The sequence below is a fragment of the Platalea leucorodia genome (assembly GCF_965183815.1).
Source record: "Platalea leucorodia genome assembly, chromosome: 1".
NCBI classification, from domain to species: domain Eukaryota; kingdom Metazoa; phylum Chordata; class Aves; order Pelecaniformes; family Threskiornithidae; genus Platalea; species Platalea leucorodia.
Genome location: NC_138823.1, coordinates 131,255,919 through 131,277,576, shown reverse-complemented (window position 1 = coordinate 131,277,576; position 21,658 = coordinate 131,255,919). Strand labels below are relative to the sequence as shown.

At 48.0% G+C, this 21,658-nt stretch overlaps 1 protein-coding gene across 1 annotated transcript; it reads right to left on the bottom strand.

Annotated features, from left to right (window-relative positions):
• Window positions 1-9,663: 9,663 nt before the first annotated feature.
• HOXA11 (homeobox A11) lies at window positions 9,664-12,070 on the bottom strand (the record flags this gene model as incomplete). Its single annotated transcript, XM_082326964.1, has 2 exons — window positions 11,379-12,070; window positions 9,664-9,896 (listed from the first exon to the last, which is right to left on the bottom strand). Exons 1-2 carry the CDS (start codon window positions 12,043-12,045, stop codon window positions 9,664-9,666), a joined length of 900 nt encoding a protein of 299 aa, XP_082183090.1. The 5' UTR covers window positions 12,046-12,070.
• Between the last annotated feature and the right edge of the window lie 9,588 nt (window positions 12,071-21,658).

Below are 21,658 nucleotides of genomic sequence, written 5' to 3'. Positions count from 1 at the left end.
ACATGCTGAATATGATTAGAGATACCCCCGCACCACGGCAGACGCTTGCAGCCAATGGAAGCCCGGGCCTCCCCAGCAACCCCTCCCCGTCTGGTTTCGTATGCACCGAGCTGCTCTCAGGTCGACCTCTGAATTTGGGAGATAGATGTATATTAATGTGTAATATGGATTTCCATACACACAGGCGCGCACGCTTCGCCCACATGGGCGAGTGCCCGCGCCTGGGCGGGAGCCGCGCTCCCGGGAAGGGGAAGGGGAAGGAGAAGGAGCGGGCTTTGCTAGTACTGGCTCCAAGTTTTGCTCCCCTCTTATCACACGCACCGCTATAAACTAGCCCGGCGGTCCTGATGTTTATTATACCTAGGCTGAAGCGGTGTCCAGATGAAGCTTTTACTATCACCCCTCTCTCCCCGCGGTTGGGCTTTCCGGCAGCAACGCCTGCTCACCTCCCTGCACAGCCTCTGTCTCTCACGAAATTAATAAAGCCACGGCTCGCCCGGTGTTTTATGCTCAGGCTCTGCTCATTTTATTTGATTGTCTCGTTTCTTAAGAAATAAAAGACGTGTTATTGTTTATCACGGATCATTGGAAACCGTAAAGGGGCCTGGTGCCTCTCGCGTTAAACTACCGAGGAAGGGGGCTGCTTCTAGCCTAACATCACCGCCACGACGCCAGGCTGGGCTTAAATTTCCTGGAGATAAAATGCTCGCTGCTGCGCTGAAGAATCTCTTAGGGAGCAATGCCACTCAGGGGGGATTGATTGTGCGGTTGCGGCTCCTAATGCTTTAGTTAACGCTGGATTCTTCCCGAGGTCTGATTACCATTTAAAATATAAAGCCAGACATAACGCCACAGAAAGAATCCAGACGCGAGCAGTTCAAACGGATCCTCGCAGGATGCTGCGCACCCTGTTTATTGACGTGTTTATATTTGGGCGATCATTTTTATATCTCTCCCCCCCCCCCCCCCTTGGGTCATTCACTTTTCGCCTCTTCAAAAGCACCGTCTCTTTCACGAGCGATGTACTAAATAATAGAAAGAAGAGTAAGTAGATGAATCCTGAGATACTAGACAGCCCTGTCCACTCAATATGTAATTGTGGCCGAGGTAGCAGACAGACAGCAGACAGACAGGGACGCAGACAGAGAGACAGATAGATTTTCTAATGAATCGCTTAATGATGTCTTGCTTTCACTTCCATCATCTCTCGCTTATGCCATTTTGAAGTCGCCTCGCTGCCTGGCCCGCGGAACTGAGGGCTCTTTAGTCCAAGGGGAGCCTGGGGCTGGCCGGTGCTCGCTGCCCACCCCGGAGGAGCAGGGCTCTCTCCTCTCTCCCGCAGGCTTCTCCCGGGGAAGCAGCGGCCGGCCAGGCTCCCCTTCCAGCGGGGCGGGCGGGGGGAGAGCGCTGCCGGCCGGCCGGGCGCCAGCGCCGTCCCCGCCGAGAGCCGCTCCCTGGCACCCGGCTGCCGTGCCCGGGCGGGCGCTGGCGGCGGCGGCGGGGCCGCTGCCTGCCGGGCGGGGTGGCGGCGGGGCGTTCCCCGGTGCCCCGCAGCCCCCGGCGCCCCGCAGCCCCCCAGTGCGCGGCATCCCCCGGCGCCCCGCATCCCCCCGGCGCCCCGCATCCCCCCGCTCCCGCATCCCCCGGCGCCTACCCTTGGCGTTCAAACCTCCCCCCCCCTTACCCCCCCGCCCCACGGATCTGTCAAGGCCCACGTGGTCTCGTCCCGCAGTGTTTCCCTGCCACGAGGAAATGCTTTTTCCACGGCGTGACATTCCCCCGGAGGGCTCCCTGCTTGCGGCGGGAGGCAAGTGTCCCTTCCCGCGGGCGAGCCCGGCCGGCGGGGCCCCCCCAGCCTCCCTCCGCGCCCGCTGGAAGCGCCGGGGCGGGCAGAGGCTGCTGCAACTTTGCAATACCCGTAAAACCTTTACGGAAAACCTTTACGTCTGATTTTTTCCCAGTGTGATGGGGCGAGCATCACAGCGCGGCTTCCTCCTGCCCGGCCCGCGGGCTGCGGTGACAGGGGTAGATCCCACAGCCTATAGAAACCCTTCGAGGTTGGTTCTTTTTTTGTTGGTTTTTTTTTGATTTTTTTTCCTCCCCGCATTTCCTCCTGTAATACTGTTTGTCTTTCCCCAACCCGACTAACCCCGCGATGTGTTAATGTGCGATGGACAAACCCTTATCAGATTCCTATGAGGGCCATATCACTGCTAACAAAATTAATACCACATAAGGCACCGGTTTATTGGCTGGTATACAGGAAGGCTATTATCAATAGGCTTAGCGTTATAAATACAGATCTAAATAAAATGAAACGTGAGCCCCAACGCCGCCTTCCAAATACATTTCTCTACACAAGTCAGGTATAAAAATTACTCCGGGGAAGTCCGCTCTTGCGGTATGTTTATTTTGCATTTGCCAAATTAAATAGAAATGGATTGCAAACCTAAAAGCCATACGGAACCGAGGAGCAACACTTGAAATCCTTCCAAAGGTGTTTTTAAAATAAGCAGCTCCCTTTTAAAAATTGGATTAAGGGGGGGGGGGGGGGGGAAGGCCTATAAAAGTACGTTGCAGTCCTCATCAGCCGGAATAAAACGACTCGAAACGCATCGGAAGAAACACGAGTTGGCTGCTTCTCCCTCTCTGCAAGCTAAGGCAGGGAACTCAGACAAAAGGCAGGGAGGCCGGGGACGATTTGGAAGGTTTTAAGTTTTCTTGAGCCTCCTCTCCCAGGTTTTGTGGCGGAGGGCGGGGGTTTGCCCCCCCCTCCCGGTGCCAGGTCCTGCGGGAGCTGCCGGCGGCAGGGCCGGGCGGGGTTGCCTTGATGGCGGGGAGCGGTGCCGGTTTGATGGTCAAGGCACGGACTCCGTCTAGATCATGAACTCAGCTCGGCGTTGCATTATCTCCGCTTTCTTTAATCGCTAACAAGGCCAAGGCAAATAGTAACCAGCATCATCAAAACCAGTGAAGTAAAACTAATAATGTTCACTTGATTCGTAACTATAAAAGATAATGGTCAATTCTGACTAAACTGAGCTAATTTGGCATGCGCTGGGTGTAGCTACTGCATTTCCAGCGCTTAACAATGTGTCCCTTGGAGCTTAACCCCTATTTAAAAGAAATTTTAAAGAATATTGTGGACGCCAGGGGACGAGAAATACTTTCTTTTTAATTCTAGTTCTGTAAGTAAAGCTATCCGAGGGTCTATAAAACCGAGCAAATAAAATTCTGATAAATATCAAAACCGGCGAGAAGGTGCTTTCGCGGAGAATCTAAATTCACGGCGTACATAGACAACACTATCAAAATAAAACTTTATTGATCTAAGAAAAATATAATAGATGCATTAATAGCGTCGTTAAGCCGTTTTATTGGTTGGACTAAAATTAAAAACAAAAAGGGAATAAATAAAAACCGACAGCTCAGCCTGAGCAAACTCTGACGGGAAATCTCAAAATGTATCGTGTTAAATCGTGATTTATCTTTTTATTATTGGCCCGTATAACCCAAAAGATCAGCACTGTTAATCCGGAGCCGCATTTTGCGAGCTAATTAAAATATGCTTTTATTTGTAGACACAGGCAAACTGCAATTTGTGAAAACGTAAATGGCCTTGCAGGCTGTTGCAGGAGTGCATGCGCCGCCTATCTGAGAATAAAGCCGCGGATTACATTTTATACAGCTCCAAAAATTAATGCAATCAGGGTATAGTTATTTAATATTGGAACTGTCAGTTGTCAGGAACGTGCGTGTGTGCCAGATTCCTCTTTTTTTTTTTTTTTTTTTCTTCCCTTCCCCTGGATTTGCTCCAAAGAAAGCGGATTTCAAACAGGAGGTTTAGGAACTGCGTCTGTGCCAAGTTAGGTGACAAATGACGGCCCCACTAATTTTATCTTTACTAGAAATTCTTTCACGCTGGGGGGGGGGGTGCGTGTGGGGGGTGTTGGCTTGTTTTGGCGGATTATCCTGTTAAAAATTAGGCCGAGATTTAATTTTATTCCAGCCATCCGGAGGTTTGTTCTCCTAACTCTGTTTTATAGTATATGTGTATCGTTTTACTCATTTGGATTAGGAACATATTTTGCAAGTAATTCTGACGAGCTCCGAATTCTAGTATGCGGCAGGACAAAATACATCCAAACCAATTCATTAGGGCTTTATCTCCTCGCCATTCCTCCGGCACTGGCGAGAACAACGGGGCTTTCTATTGTCCAGAGAGCCCCAAACACCGTGCAGAAGCAACAACGGTATCGGGTTATCTATGTGTCGAGGAAATCTTAAGTACCCGAGGCCGTCTTTTAAGTGGACCCCTTCTATTGCGAGAGATGGGCCGCACAGCTGTATTAAGCATTTGAAACTGTATCCCTTCTCCCCTTTTTGTAGCTGTCTTTCTTTTAAATAAGGTCTGGATGCATATACAAATATCTTTTTTGGTTGTGGTATAGCTTGGCTCTCAGACACGCACGTTGGCCTGAAGTTTCGATTTCAGAGCATTTAATGAAAAGATTGTGACAGGAAAAAAAAAAGAAAAAAAAAAAAAGACAACAAAACACAAACCCAAAGAGCTTATGAAAAAGCCTCCCAGGGGTTTGGATGTGGTATGTGAGCTGAAGTTGAGTACACGATTAATTAAACACAGTGTAGACACTGAGTTGGCTTCGCCTCTTCCCTCCGAAACATGCAAACCCAAATCATGTGAAATAATAAACAGTTATTGTAAGAAACAAGCTTGTTTTTTTAAAATATTATCCTATGACCGCGGTCGTCAGTAAACAATTCGTAACCAGAGGGCGCTTTAACTGCTGCTGGGGTCCCTTTGATTTATTCAGCCGAGTATTGAATGGGGCAGGGAAACAACAAGGGGAAAAATAAATATTTGATCAAATATGCTGAGTTTAACTTGACTGGTGTAAAATGAAATGTTGCAAAGGGACCCTCAAATCGCCCTGCTCCTTCCCGAGACGTGGCTTCTCCAGTCCTGGCGCTGCCGAGGGGAGGTCAAAAGAGATCGACATCCCCCAGCTTTTAATGGAGCATCTTTGATGAAATCGATAGGTTCCGATAATCATCTAAAAACCGCTCTCTGCCGACTGAGCGTGTGCTTTTAACTACACTTGCAACAGTTCCCTGGAAGCACGATTTTAAAGGGCGCTTTCTTAAACAAATACTGCAGGCAAGTTGCATTACTTTACATACGAGAGCTAGCACAAAATTATCGTGGGTTTGTTTTTTGGTTTGTTTTTTTTTTTTTTTTTTTTCGGATAGATATTTAAAATTTGTATACCCTCTCCTAAGAAACACGTGGGTTAAAATATGTAGCCAAACCAGTATCTCCTCCATATAATACCACCTTCCCTCCCGCCCTTCTCAAATGGAGACATAACAAAAACATGTGAAAATTTTATGGGCGAGAAAAGTAACCTGGAGTTAGGGATACTCGTAGCGAGGATAGAGTTTCAAAGCCACAACCCAGAGCAGCCCTGAGCACATGAGAATGTGTGACTATTGTTTGTTTACAGCACATGTGCTGGTTTAGAAAGAAAGAAAGGAAGGAAGAAAGAAAGAAAGAAAGAAAGATAGACAGACAGACAGACAGATAGATAGATAAACAGATAGATAGACAGAGGAAATCCAAACCTGGTCTTGCATGAACACTGACTTAATATGCAATCACATGAATAGTTTTTAGCATAAGTGTGTCAAAACTTGTTTACCACAATCTGTGTCCAGCTGCGAGGAAGCAGACTACCCTTTAAAGTTACCAAACGACCCTAACTAAACTACAGTTCAAGTCCAATAAGACCGTCAGAATTGTCTGTCATTTGCAGTCTGCGTTGCCATAGATCTATTTGATTGAAGACACCTACTGTTCCACACATAAATGTCAAGTTTCATAATATTTCCAGTGCTACAATTTTTTTTATAACTGGAAGAAAGCTACAAGTTACTCTGAAAAAATATTTCCAGATAACGTGGATTTTCCACGCGGCTGGCCAAAACTTCACGAAGAGAAAATAAAAGGTCAGCTGCGACTTAGAAAGTCCCTTCTATATTATTTCACATCGTAATCACCAACTTTTTGCATCGCTTCCCCTCCTTACGGTTCTTTTCTGCCATGCTCAGTGGGTCGGGGCAGGGGCCACCCCAGCTCGCTAGGTACCACTCCGATCCCCGCACACTCCTCGCCCCTCTCCACGCAGGCTAGATGGATAAAACACTTACCTTCGCGCGTTCCCTAATTTTTGGGAAACTTTAACTCCACCGAGAAGCCCCAGCTGCTCCCCCCCCGGCATCCCGAGCGGCTTTTGTAACGCGGAGCCCGGTAAGTGCAATAATTACCCGTGCGGCTCCAGGGATGCAAAATGAACAAAGGCCAAGATTTTTTTTTTTCCTTTTTTTTTTTTTTTTTTTTTTTTTCTTTTCAGGGCTGCTCCCCTCGCCCCGGGCGGCTTTGACATTGATCTGAAGATCGCCATCTTGTGGCAAAAAAGCCCCCAAACCGCCGCCGCCCTCCGACCGACAGACCGACCGCCGTCCTGCCGCGGGGGCCCCCGCGGCAGGACGGCGGTCGGTCTGTCGGTCGGAGGGCGGCGGCGGCGGAGGGTGGTTGTCTGCTCACCTCCCGGTTGCAGAAACCTCCGGTCGAACCTTCCTTTATGGAGATGCATTTCGTATAGGCGAGCGGACAAGTCACGGACACTTTTTATGGCCACATTGTCACAGCAACACAGAGGATGCGATTTTATTGGGCTAGGAAATCAAAACCCCGACCAGAGGAACTCCATGGTTTAACTGTCTCTGGGATTGGCTATGAATGCCAGTTAATTTTTAACCAGGAAAGGAAGCTCGCTGCCTTAACTTTCCTTGCCATTCCGCTCTCCATCCGTCCCTCTGTCCCTCTCCCACTGCCCGTCCATCTGTCCTTTTAACTGGCATTCCCCCTTGCATACTAGACAAACAAACAAACAAGCAAAGTCCCCTTTTTCCCCCCTCACTTTTTAACATTTCCTTTGGGCAGACGTTGTCTGGCTGGGTGGCGGTTGTCAACAAAGGCCCAAAGTCAGTAAGTCCTTCACCTCAAGTTTATGGGCGATGTCCAAGGAATACAGAAGTTCAAAGCCAGTAAACAATGTGAAAACAGAATGTACTTTCTTCTCCTGATTAGGATTAGGGTCAACATTAAAGATTCAAACACTCTTCCCAAAACACATTCCTATCTCAGCTATTGTTTGGGGTTTTCTTTTTCCCTCCTCCTAACTTTCTCCCTCCAGCCCGCCTCCCCCTCGCCCCCCCCCCCCGCCCCCCGCCCGCCTCAGTCCACCCTCTCCCTGCCTTGGAGATCAAGGACAATTTCAAACAGTCCATTTCCACCACACTACCATGTGGATTTTTTCTTTTATTATTTTTTTCAAAGACAACAATTTTCTTATGGCTCTCACACTTCTGGCCACATCCATGGGCTGGCTTGGACCTTCCCTTTGGTGCCAGGCTTATAAAATCTGCCCCAAACGCTACCGACACCGCAGACATTTCCTGAGCAGTTCTCCTGGATGCGTGTGGTGGGGAGCAAACAGCAATGTCACATCAAACCCTCGAGCATAGGACCGGTGTTGGCAGGATAAGGAAAAGGCCTAATGCATAGCGAGCTATGAACATGCTTCATTTTCCTTTTCCTGTGACCCGCTGAAACGATGCTTGAACAAGCCTAGGTTCACTTGTTAACTCCAGAGCAGAAGATTTAACGGCAAAGTTCACAATAGAAGAATAATTCGCCCCAAATGACTGAACAAGGTCATGAGGAATTTCGGGTCCCAGAGTTACATCGGATAAAAGAACATGCAGTAACGTAACACCAGAGTAAAAATATAAAGTTTCCATTTTTTTATTTTCCTTGTGCGCTGTTCCACTGTATACATGCAACCAAATACTTTCGCATATTAAAAGAAAACTGTATATACATATAGATGATACATATTGAAAACAGTGATGTCATATAAAGATATTGCATTTTGTGAACCGTGTCAAAGAAATTACATCCATTTGGTAAATTTATTAATCAAAAAACATTCTTATCACCACTTTGTTGCACATGTAAAGAAATCCCACACCCTTTAGCCCCAAAGGAACAAAAAAACAGGGGGAAAAAAAAAAGCATTTGAACAAAATAGGTCATGGGTTCTTTTTTTTATTATTTACAAGTCTTGTAAAACACCGTTCCTGTATGAAATATACATTCAGATATTCTCAACAGCAAATTACCTTAACAATAGAACACCCTATCCTTTGTAAACTGATATAGAATTTTAAATATTTTCCTTTTTTTTCTCTTTTCTTTTTTAAATTGTTTTTTTTTTTTTCCACGCTTTGGTTCCTGCAGGGAAATATATATATTTATAGATATTTAAAATAACTCCGAACAACTCTCCATTCTTTGCATATGTCGACTGGGCGACAAAGTAGAGCTCGTGACATTTAGAGTAGACAACAACAAAATTACCATATTTACATTGTTTGGCTTCTGCTTAAACTCCTCACTAGTCACCTTTAAACGAACATGCGATCGAGCTATTTTAATGATCCAATGTTAGTGCATTGCACAACTCCAAGTTTCAATTAAGTGTTGTGTGGTATTTGCTAAACTGTCGTTCTCCACAGGTATTTCCTGAAGAAAGTTTGTGAGCCAGAAGCCAGAAGGTTAGTTTCCTTTATGGAGTTGTTTCTTTTAAAACGCTGAAATTCACACTTTTTTTTTTTTTTTTCCGTTTTATTTTTAGTATTTAAATATGATTTGTCTCCGAAAAGATGGCAACGCATAGTCAGTTGTCATAAATAAAACGAGAGCTAATTAAAATTTGCTAAATCTTTTTTTTTTTTTGTCAGTGATTGTTTCTTTACGATATATGGCGAATTTATACCTGATTTTTTAAGTAAATATTTAAGTCTTTCATTTAGTTCTCTTTCTTCCCCCTACCCCCTCCCTCCCCACACCCCCAAAGGAAACACTACTATACCCATCACTACATCCATATTACAACTGCTGGCGGTTGGCCTCGTGAAGGTGTAGGCATGTCATCCCCCCTCCCTTTAATTCTCTGTGTGTGTGTGTCCATTAAATTCTCCTTCCAAACCCACGGGCAATGGAGCACTGCCTCTAACCTAGGCATTTTTCCGCTAAGGAAGGACAAAAGATTCTTTCTCAGAGTTTCTATTCTGCAGTGGTCCTGGTTGCGTGGGCTCGACCTGGCAACCTCCAGCCAGCTGTTCCGCAGCAGCAGAGGGGCGAGGGAGGGCCGGGGGTGGGCGAGTCCGGGCCCGGAGGGGTGCCGTCCCCGCCTGTGCCTGCCGAAAGCGGTAGCAGGGTGAGCCGCAGTGCCTGGAAAGGTAAGAGGTATGGATTTTGCACTCAGAGGTGACGTGCACGTTTAGAAATGGATGCCATGTGTGTCAAAATCAAATCGATTCCAGTTGATATGTAAATATATATATATATATATAAAAATCATCACTGAAGTTCCAGAGTAGATTTACATGTATGTAAAACCTTGGATTCTTCTAGTCCCGTCAGATACACACCTCCTTCCTCCATGTAACCCCGTGGCTTGACCTTGTCAAGGGCGAAATCTGAATTTAATCTCGTCTTGAAAAACGCTATGAGTTTTAAAGTAGTGGATTAGCTGAGTAATATTGTAATCGGTCCCTGTTAATTTTTTTTTCTTTCATTCTTCTGTTCTGAAACCATATTTTCACTTGGCGGTCGGTCAGATTGAGCATTCGGGAGAGCTGGAGGCGTTTCTCTTTGTTTATGTAGACACTGAAGAAGAACTCCCTTTCTAACTCCCTAATCTGATATTTGGTGTACGGGCATCTCTTTTTACGGGTACGTTGTCCACCTGTGGAGCGAAAAAAGGCAGAAGCGTTTGAGACCCGGCGGTGGCCGGCGGCGGGGTTGAGGAGGGCTGGGGGGGACACTCAGGCAAAAGACACGAGCGTGGAAAAGACGCGTTTTGCCCGCTCCGGGGCCGGCGTTGGCATGTCCGAGGCTGGCTTCGGGCAGCCTGGGACTGGGCCACCCCGGGAGCCACCGGGACCCGCCGGCTCCCGCAGCGCCGCGGCCCCGGGCAGCGGGCAGGGCGAAACCCCCGCCGAGACGCGGGGCTCCGGCCTCGCTGCCTCCGCGGGGAGGGCGGCCGGAGGAAGGAGGTGGCGGCGGGGGGTTCCTGCTGGATTTCACGAGCTGGAGGAAAGCCTTTGTAGGGCTGCTCGGCCGGGCGCCGCGCACACCCAGCTGCCCGGGGAGCAGCCATCACCTGGCTGCCTGCAGCGGGCAGCGCCGCAGCGGGCAGGGGGACCCCGCGCCCGGCCCGCCCCGAGCCCCTACCCGCTCCGATCTCGCCCTCATTCCCTAGGCTAAGCCCGGCTCTACGTCCCCAGCAGAGGAAAAGCCCCTGAGCCCGGGGCTAAGGCGCCTCATCCTCTCCCCCCCCCACCCCCCGGGTTTTTTGAAGCACGCTCTCCACCGCATCGAGGTATTCTCCTCTCGATTAGCCATTACGGTTTTAAAGTTCATTAAGCAGAATATAAAAGGTTTCAAGGTTCAGGAGCTCTTTACATTAAACGTAGCTGCTATCCCTTTAAAAACTTCCTTTTCTGGTACAGTTCATTGTCGAGGTATTTTTTCCCCCAGCCGCATACTAGCTTTGCCTTTTAAAAAGCCCACATAAAAAAATCAGACTTTGACAGATTGAATAACAATTGTAAGTAACAAACTGTTGGACAGAAGGCAACACGTAATTGCCACAGTGCCTTAGTAAAATGGCTTCCTTTAGACAAAAAGGCCAGCTTTAGGTTAATTTGTTTCTTTTAATATATTGCTACAGTTCAGGCGGCTACTTTATCTGTTAAACGCTATTCTAGTGCAATCGTTAAAACGGCGAAGGCTTTGAATTCAGCTCCTAACTAGACTTCTGGTGCAACACATGGCTTTTATAAAATCACTGGATTACATTGATATCAAAGGAGCCGGGATCTCCTTTTTTTGCCGAATTTACAGGCACAGAACGTACGTTATTATATTTTCGAGAGTTGACCACAGAGCTCTTTTTTATTATTATTAAAAGAAAAAAAAAAAGAGGAAGGAGAAAGAAAAAAAAATTTTTTTTAAGGCATCCATTGCCCGGTGGGTATTTCACGGCCAATTTCAGCACTAAACACGTGATCTCGCCTTTTATAACAAAGTTTTGTTGGGGGAAATCTAAAGGCCCTTCATAAACCTTATATGCTTATAAAACAGCATATAAAAATTTAACAGCGGCGGTGCGCTAGATTTCAAGCTGCCTTTCCTAAAAGCGCTCGGGCGCTGCCTTTATACGTACTGGAGCTGCCGGATTTCTCCTCATTGTTGCCGGAAGACGACTCGGGGCTGCTGCTGCTCTCCGGCCGCCTCCGCCTCTCCTTCTCCGCCGCCGCCGCCGCCGCCGCCCTGCCGCAGCCGCCCTCCGAACTTGAAGTTGCCGCCGCCGCCGCCCCGGCGGCCGCGGGCGCCTTCTCGCCACTCTTGTCTACCGGGTAGTCCGCCGAGGCCAGGTTTTCCGCCGTGCCATAAGCCGTCTCGAAAAACTGGTCGAAAGCCTGGGGTAGGACCCCGTTCCTGCCCACCGTGCTATAGAAATTGGAGGAGACGTTGGTGCTGGGGTGGTAGACGTTAGCTGTGTTTTTGCCGAACATCTCGCCCATGCTAGCAGTGTTGGTGGCAGGCAAGCAGTCTCTGTGCATGATCTCCTCTGCGGAGTAGCAGTGGGGCAGATTGTTCCTGGGGTGCCATTTACTGGAGGGATCAATGGCATATTCCCTGAAGGTAACTTCTCTCACAGGTTGGACCTGGGGTAGGTTGGAGGAGTAGGAGTATGTCATAGGGCGAGAAGACGGGGTCTGGGGCAAAAAAGAAGGGAGGCTGGAAAAATCAGGACCCGAGACGTAGTAAGTACAACTTGGCAAATACATGTTAGAGGAACAAGGAACACGCTCATCAAAATCCATCATTAGGGCTACCTCGGCTTCTCCGCATTAGCTGAGCTTAACATGATTCTCTAACGCAGCTGCCTCTTTGAAGCAGATCCGTGAAGTAAGAGATGGGGAGACGTAAGCTGACGTGGAAAGCTCTCCCCGGCGGCGGCAGGGAGGTGCGGTCACGTGGCCCGACGTTGACATTGACGAGCGGCGGGTCCGGGCCCCGCTCGCTCCCTTTGTGGCCATCGCGGGGGGAAGCAACAGCTCGCCGCCAGCGCCTAAGGGCCAGCCGGGCGCAGGTTGCCCGGGGGGTAGCCCTGGGGGGCCACAAAGCCGCCTTTGCCGCCGCCCCGCGCTTAGCCGCCCGGCCGCCGGCACCCCCGGCTCTGGAGTAGCGAGGCTTAGCAATCCCCCCGGGGCTAGGTGAGACCTTTCTGTTTGTCTGTGTGCTTGCTGGGGCGGCCGGCGGCCCGCTGGCCGGCTCCGAGAAGGAGGGCACAGGAGAGGTGCAGGCACGGTTTCTTCTGGAGAGCTGCTTCCGAGCAGGAAACGCTCCTGAAGAAACCGGCCGGGTTTTTTTTTCCCTTTTTTTCTCTCCCCCCCCCCCCCCCCCCCGCCCCCCGGTTTGTTTTGGTTCGGTTTGGGCTTTCCCCCCTACCCCCCACCCCCGAAAAAAAAGAAAAAAAAGAAAAAAAAAACAACAAAAAAATAGCCCTCGCTCCGCAGGGTTTTTCTGGAAACGTTACTAGGAAGAATGTGCCAGGGTCAAGTCTGTACTGATTTTCATGGTGAATAGATTACATGCTTGCATTCATGTTCACTTCCGAAGCGCTTAGTGTCTTCCTTCCCTTACTTACATATTAACCTCAAATACCCCGCGCGGCTTCAGCCGAGCTTTGCTGGAGGTAGTTAACAATGTCGGGTTCCCAGGACGCAGGTTGGCTCTCCTCACCCCCTCCAAACCTTCCCTTGCCTCATTCGCCACGCCAGAAAGCCCTTTAAATTGCAGACCACGGAGCTAAGGAGCGGTTGCTGATCTCGCCGCCTCAACGCTGCCGCTAAATGCTTGGAAAACCAGTGGATGTTGGGCTACCCCGACTTGACAAATGCTCCGAGTTTAATTGCCAGAAGCCTAGTTAAAATTATTTGACATACTGTTAACCCCTAGGAACAAAGTTGCCGTACCGAGATACTTTCCTTTCTGCTTCGTCCCGTCGCTGAAGGCTGAGACCCAGGGAGACCTATTTTAAAAACGTGGTTAAACTTTTACTATTGTTGCATGAAAGGGATGATATAGAAAGCGGATTGTACAGGGCAGAGACTAAAAAGTACTTCTCTGCCAATAAAAATGCACACCCCACCGAATGAGCAGAGCCAAAGAAAACAGAGAAATACGCCAAAGAATACAGCACCTTTTGAGGCACGGACATCCCTAGGCTCTCGGAAAAAATATTTTTTTGCTATTCTGATGCTCGATTTCAGAAAAGAAATATTTGGGTTCCGGCTGGATTTCATCAAAATAGAAAAACAGAACGGCAAAAGGCTATTGTGAAGTCGGTGCTCTTAGGAAATTAGATATAGTTCAAGATCCATGCCCCCGTGGACTTGGGAGGCTAATGGAAGGGAAACGAAAATGTTAGGGAAAGAATATTTGGATTTTCCCCCCTCTTCCTCTGCAGTGCTGTGGAAGTATTTATATATCCGGAGAAAGTTCTCTAGTAAATTCTGGAGATCTTCGTTATTTAAATGTCAACATCGATTTGTTTATTTATTGCTTAGCTTATCGTAACTGACTCAATAACAAATCTAATCATGTTGTGCACAGAGAAAATATTCTCATTATGTATTTTCCCTACATTATAGTTAACTATTGCGTTTGAATTCAAGCTGTAAATTCAATATTATCAAGTAATTACTTTGTAGTGGAGTAAACTAATTTATTAGCATTAATGTTTATATGCCTTTTTCTTATTTTACAAGGGTTACCGTTCACAAATCAAATGCTCTGGACGTATCCCTGTAATGAACTCTTTATTTTGGTTTGCTGCAAGAACTTCTTACGCTTACTGCATGTCTGCGAGCTGAACTTGAAATTAATGAATTAATCTTCCAGCTTGACATATTTGCTAGAAAGTGGATGGAAAGAGATTGCATGTCGTCAAAACCGCTAGCAGAAGACTGCAGCGTCGTTTAGGGATTGTAAAAGGGTTTGGGGGTTTTCCCTCTCTCTCCCTCTTTTTTTTTTTTTTTTTTTTTTTTTTTTTTTTTTACTTGGGGTGGGGGGTGCAAGAGCTCTGGTTGGCTTTTTCCTTAACGCTATACTTTTGCTCGCATTTACTTTCCCCCCTAGCTTTTGCGGGGGTGTGTGGGGTTGGGGGGTCGGAAGCCCTCTTTTGCTATCCGAGCAGTGTTTATTTTTCCTGTATGTCCCCCCCCCACCTTCAATTCCGTCGACGAACAACCTCTCCCCACACCCTGCACACAGGCAGACACCCCTCCCTTCCAACAAAAAGGAATGTATAAGGATTTCAGTGACTTTGAGATAACAAAGGCGCCACCATTGCAGAGCCTCGCCCCGCCTCTGTGTGATGGCAAACAAATTCTTGCACTTGTATTAGGGCTTTTAAGGCTATAATTGAACACGGCGCGTCTAGGAGAACCGAAAACAGTTCTGGACTGACCTGCGGTTTTATAGCACTTTGGCAGTCAACTTCAGCTTGTGTCAGAGCAGACACGACAGAGCTGCCCAGCGCTTAATCGCGGGACGCCACCTCCTCGGACTCGCTGCAGCACCCCCCCCCCCCCTTGCATTTCAATAAATTTCAAACCTTGGGGCTAGAAATGGGGAGCAGAGCTGGCACAGGTTCGTATGGGGCTCCTTCCCGCGCCCCGCTGCAGCCGGGGCTGCGGCGCCGTGCGAGGCTCCGCCGTGGCAGAGGTCGGGGCTCGCCTCTGGGAAACAAAGGCAAATTAAGGCAAGAAGGGCGAGAAGGCAACTGGAAAGAGGCGTGTGGGTGGGTGTGCGTGTGTCTGGGCATATGTGTGCTTGCACAGCATGCACACGTGCAGCCCCGATGCCTACTTTTGACTCGCTCGAGCTGTCCCCCCCACCCGCCACGTCCCCAAACCAAGCAGCCTATTTCTTCAAGCGGGTTCGCAACGCTTAAGGGGACCCCCAAAATGCCTCCCGGTTCCGGCTGCAGAACGAGCGGGGAGGGCGAGGGGGAAGGCTGCGAGGGGCGCAGCTCGTCTGCGAGCGGGTAGGCACCCAAGGCGGCACAGGCTGTTCTCTGCTTTATTTGCTGTTAAGTGAAACAGAGATAATGTACGCTTAAAGCCCCGGAATGTGTGGGTAATTGCAGGGAGCCTGCTGTTAAGTTGCTGTGTTCGGCACAATTATCAATGTTGATGATTTGGTCTAATGTTGAATTGCTCTTTTAATACAGTAATTGGGACTTCCGCGTTGAGGAAGGGGGAAAACCGAGCCTTCCCCTCGCTAACCTCTCTGAAAACAACATAAACAAAGGCAGGCAGTTCGTTTGGAGAAGCAAAATGCATTCGTTACGCCTTCCCCGTGTATTTCGGCCGGATTAGAGAGGGTAAAACCGCTCTGAATTTGGGAGCTCTGCTGCAGGACGTTTTTGCAAAGGACAAGGGCGGCCAAGAGGTGGGAAGACTGTGAGCACATTTACCCATAGCTAAGCTAAACAAAGCGAGGAAAAAAAGCTACATCTCTTCTTTGGAGGAATATAAACAGAGCTAGGACGCCTCGATAGCCTAGCTTTTATATATACAGATGGCGTGCAAAGGGAACTGTTTAACTTACTACCGCTCGTCTCCAAAAGGTCAAGTTCTATAGTATCTAAATTGTTGTCTTTTTCTACCCTGTTTTGCTTGAAAAAAAATTTGAAGCCGACCGTTTACCTTGCCAGTAGGGTGGGTGCCTGTAATTAACAGGAGAAACGTGTGCTAGAAGGAATTTGCGTCAGGAGGAGCTAATTAAAATATTACACGATCGCTGGCTTCAATCGCTGCTGCTCCTCTCACAGGGGAAGGGTGAGGGCTGCTACGGCTCGAGCAGGAGAAAATATCTCAGGAATTAGGACAGTCTTTTGTAAACTTGCGGGGTGATTACAGTCTACAAAGGCTTGTTAGAAAAACGTACTATTAGGGAATTCGCAACGTTGCGGCCAACGAAAAGCGCAACCCCTTCCCACCTTTTCCAATGAAAATAAGGCCAGAAGGCGATAATTCTTCGCAAAATTTGCCAGGAATGCGGCTGCAGAAAAACGTGCTTATTGTTTGGATTTTAAATATTTCGGGCTCACAAGTTCTTAACTGGCGTTTCTTCTTTTCTGTTTGCCTTTTTGTCTGTTACGGAAAGGAGCTATACATAGCCGTTGTTAGTTTGGGTTTTTTTTAAACTAAATATGTTCCCTTAACACTGCAATAGAAGGAAGCGTTACAATAGTTAGCTAAGATTTTTCAAATAATTTAAATAATAGGTGATTTTTTTATATCGGCGAGATGGAAGCCCCGTGCTGTGATATGGAGCAGACTATTTATTGTCCAAAACCTGAAGCAGTATGGATGTGATTTTGCTAGGAAACTGCAGAATACGTGTAAAGAGAAAGGGCAGACGTAAACAGGATTCAAGTCAAGGTTATTCTGACTTTTTTTTGTAGCATTTAATCGCATTACATTATTTCAGAGGCTTGAACATCTCAAAAGGCTGCGCTTATCTCGGCGTAGAATATTTTAGATTGATTTTTAATATCAATTACCGAAATTCTTTCCTTTCCTCCGTCACCCTCTGTGTCTTTCTCAGTCGCTGAGATGGAAAAGCTTCAGGGGGTAGGTTTTTTTTTTTCCTCCTCCCAACCCTCCCGTTTAGTTTGACCATTAGGATTAAAAGGCTACGGACCTAAAGAGATCTACCCGTCGTTGGCGACCAACCATGATATTTTGCATCCCTTTGCGCTGACGAGCGAGCTCCGATGGCTGCCACAAGCCGACATATCGAGGGCTTTTTTTTTTTTTTTTTCTTCCAAGAGAGGAAGCTTCTTCCAGACAGATAACTTCTCCTTTTCCGACAACTATTTTCCTACGGCCAAACGATTTGTTGTCGTGACAGACTCCCGGCGCCTTCAGCAGCGCGGGGAGCTTCTCATCACGCCGTCTCTCCTCACCCCCCGCTTCTCCAGCCCGGCGGGCTCCGGAGCGATGAACCCCTCTAAAATTTTGTTTATATTTGCTTCTCATAGCTTGCTTCTGAAAGAAAATGGAGGCAGATTTGGCAATAGGAGGGGCATAAGGAGGTATTTTCGCAGACGGTCAAGTATATCGGAAATTGATTGACTGACGATAGTACCATAAATGTCTCCTTTTCTCCCCCTGAATGCTCTGTGAGACTTTCCCGACACATGAAAACGCACATCCAGTCATTCATTCCGCCCCCCCCCCCCCCCCCCCCCGACTATCCAGATACAGGTGCAAGAGACTTCTGGCAAAAACGGGGCGCGGGAGAGGGGTGTCTAGACCAAGCGGCGGGCTCTAAAACGAGTGCGAAAGCAAATTTCCCTGGTTATAATCCGGCAGTAGAGAAAAGCAAGCACTTTCCACCGACTCCCACCCAGACCCACAAAGAAGTGGGTTATTAGCGCCGTTTGTAGTAAGCAGGTTCCCGTCCTCTTTCATGCCGATGTATTTTATGTGGAATTAATCGGAGCGGTTTGGGGAACATCCCCAGCAATCCCTGCAAAGTGCGGTGCTATTAAACGACGCGGTTATCCCTACGGACGGCCACATTTCAGGCGATGTTCCCATGCAAAGTTTACCCGCAGCCCGGAATGCTGCTTTACCCTACACGTTAAAAAAAAAAAAAAAAAAAAAAAAAAAAGTCCGCCAAAACATTCCCATGTCGACTTACATTTAAAAGTATTGCTACAACTGATGCCTTGAACTTGACCTTAGATTTGTTAATCCAGGAAATATATTCAGTGAGAGGAAAAAAAAAAAAAATCCTACCGCGTTGCCTTTGACAAACGAGCATTTTTCTACCTACCAGTTCAGGATGCAAACAACACACCAGAGTTATGAGATATATAATGTGCCCTCTAGATTAAGAGCGTCAGAAAGTGAAATGCCTCAACGCCGAGACAAGCTCGTCGTAGAGCTAGACTGTTCCTGTGATGCCAAGATCCACACTTTGCCACAGAAATTCAAGTCAAGGTAATCGACTGGGATTCTCAGCTAAATTGAATTTTATAGGATATAAGGTTCTCTCTAATGCACATTGAATCTTAACAGTGATTTATAAAGGTATTTCAATTTTTTCTTCTTTTTTTTTTATTTTGCCCAACTCGCCAAGAAACACATCAGATTTTACTGCACCACACTGCTAACTTTACAGGAGAGCCTTATTCACATATCGTGAAACCCACCGAAGTAAAGACATTTCTTCATCAAGGATTGTTTCAGGGGGCGGGCCCAGGAAGTATCGCTATACTGGGGCTGTCAAATCAACGACTTCAAAGCCCCAACTTCATATTTTGATGGACTCTCAGGATTGCATTATAATGAAGGTACCTGTACTTGTATAACCTTTATAAGGAGCTATTTGTATAACACGAGCTTAAAATACGTGCTGCAATTGAGGATGCAATCGTATGCCCTCGTACAGCTCGGCCGGCTCTATAAGGACCGCTTCTTGTCTGTTCTCTCATATATCACGCAAAGATACCCATAAAAATAGCTCTCCCTCTAAGCCTAATATGGCTGCTTCTGCCTATGCCGGGGTGGAAACCCGCTCCCGGTCCCGCTTATTTCCCTTTCCCGACTCTTCAGAAAACGCCGATACTAATATCACTTCTGACAGAAATTGGGGCGCATCAGCACGACGCGTCCACAACACAGAGGCCGGGGGAATTTGGGCAAAATCCCCCGAATCAGTCCAGGCGGAGTGTGTGGGCTACTCCCCCTTTCTCTTTCGGTTTTATTTTCCCGTCAAGTGGCCATACAGCACGGTATTTTCATTTTACAAACCCTCACATATTTAAACATAAACGAACCACCAGCTGGAGACGGAGACCATCCGAGATTACTTTGTATTAAAATCCATCATTTTTTATGCCTACCCGAGGGCATCTCGAAGACTAAAACCAACCTTAAAATACCCTACTTTTCCATTACTCCTAACCCAAGCCGACTAGAAAGGCCGATTTATACGATCAGGAATAAATAAAGGCACTTTGCTTGGTGCGTTCAAATGAAGGCGATTATGACGAAGTTCAGATTAATTTAAACTGGCAGGTTACAACGCCCGGCTGGCATTTTTCTCTCTAGATACACACAGGCAACGGCGAAAAGCAGACAGGTTAAACCTCCTTCCCCGGCTTGCTTTCACACAGAGCCGTCCACCCTCCTCCCCGGCCCTTGAACGATGAAAATAATTTCAGAGGCAAACACACGGGAATAAAACAACCGGGAATAAAAACCAGGAGCCGCTTTTCCACGCAGCCTGACCCAACTCTGCGAGACAACCCGGCGCAGCAGAAAGCCAAGCAACCAGCAGCTCTATCTGCAAGTCTGCCCGCGTCTTGGGCTCTGACCCCAGCCTCTCCTGGCCCGCTTTCCTGCCAAGAGCCTTCTTTGCTTTCCACCTATGCTAGGATGGGAAGCAGCATCTCTGGGAAAGGTGGAGCCAGCACCCGAGCTAGGAGAAGCAGTCTTACTTTTCTCAACGGGCTCTTCGGCTCTATGAGCATCAGCCCAGGCAGCCGCCTTCACCCAGGTCCCCGCGGCAGAAGCGGCACTTCGGCCTCATACACCGTGGGAGAAAGGGAGCGGGGTGGGTGGGTGGGCTGCGGGGAGAGCAGGGGCCTGGGAAACCCTCCACAAAGGCCTTCCAAATGACTTTGCTCCAGTCATGCAGGGGGCTTTGCGGGGGGACCGGGTGGGTGTTTGTTGTTGGCTTGTTTGCTTAATTCACCACCGAGCAGGGGGAGAGCAGAAACATTCAGCCGCTTCCAGGAAGAGCATGAAAATCTTACCCCAGCATCCAGAAGTCTCTCGCCTGTGCAAAAAAATATATCCCCACGGAGACTGACAGCTAGGATCCCGCGCTGGGCTGTAGACCTCCAGATCAATGAGGATGGATTGCACATTTTTTGGTTTCCTCCCTTACAGATTAAATATACCCGGTCCACAAAACATTCCTTCTCGATCTTTCAGTGACTTGGGTTGCTGCTGGTTTGGGGTTTTATATATTTTTTTTGTTCTAGTTGTTGTTGGTCTGCCTTTAGACGGAGAGAAATCTAGCCACTAGGGCACATCGTCCTTCCTGCCAGCTTCAGGCAAAATGCAGCAATGTCACAGGCTAATGACGATGATTGCTGTTATTATTACTACTATTATTGCTATTTATTTTGTTCCTCTGTCTCTCCCGGTCCCCTAGGATTTCCGATGGCGATTTGCACACAAGGTGATTGCAGGAGGCTAAAATGCTGTCTAATTCCACAGATTCCCATCGCAAGAGGAGGAAAAAAAAAAAAAAAAAGAAAGAAAGAAAAAGTCCCAGTGTTTTTGATCACGGGACACCCGGCCGTTCCTCCCCAGTACACCCTGGGTCACAGTACAGTAATGACCGTGGGTTGTGCGTTGGAGGACTTGACCTTTCCTACGTAGAAGAGGGCGCTTTCCTCTACGCTACGGGGAGGGAAGGGAGGGGGGAGCGGCGGGAGGAAGAGAGATGCTCTCTTTGGGGATGTTTAATCACAGTTCAGATCTAGGAACGGGCAAAGCTTCTGCCTTTCAGCACGCCATGTTGAAGCTATTCACTGGAGCAACAAAAAAAAAAAAAATTTTTTTTTTTTTTTTTTTTGTTGAAGGGGGGTGCGGAGGCGGGAGGGAGGCCGGAGGGAGGAGGGAGGGAGGAAAGACTTAATGAACATTTGCATTTCGTACCCTAGTTCGTGAATCAACTGCATTCAAGGGGGTGGGGGCCCGGGGGGCAGGGAAGGGCTCACGGCGTGGTTAAAACACCCGCGGAGGGACCCCTGCGGCCGCGGCCGGGGAGCATCGGTCCGGCCCGGCACCCACCGCCCCACGTCCCCGCCGGCCCACGCGGGAAAGCCACCCCCTCGTCCCCGTCCCCCCCCCCCCCTTCTTTTTGGACTCCTTTACCGGCCGAGAAGGCGCAAGGCCATCTCTTCAAATCATCATTAAAGTGCATTAAAACGCATCTAAAAGTTATGAATGGCAACAAACGGCCTTTTAGCGCCTGCCAATATTTTTTTTGTATTAAACGCTGTCTTGATTTTATTGCTAGCGCTGCCCACGGAGAATGCTGAAATGCACCAGGAATGGGGGTTTATTTAAGCCATAGCCTTTTTTAAAAAAAAAAAAAAAAAAAAAAAAAAAACAAAAAACCAAAACCTTTAATTTATAGGCTAAAGGCCGAGATGCTTACCCGTTCGTTCAGACGAATACAGAATAAAGTCGCTGCTCTGGAAGCACAGGGCGATTTTCTTTTCTGAGCATTTCGATATTGAGCACCATATTTTTTGCGTTTGCTTCAGAGGCCAGCTCCGCCAGCGAGCGTTTTTAAGCGGGAGTCTTTCTGAGCAAAAGGCGGTGGAAAAAGATA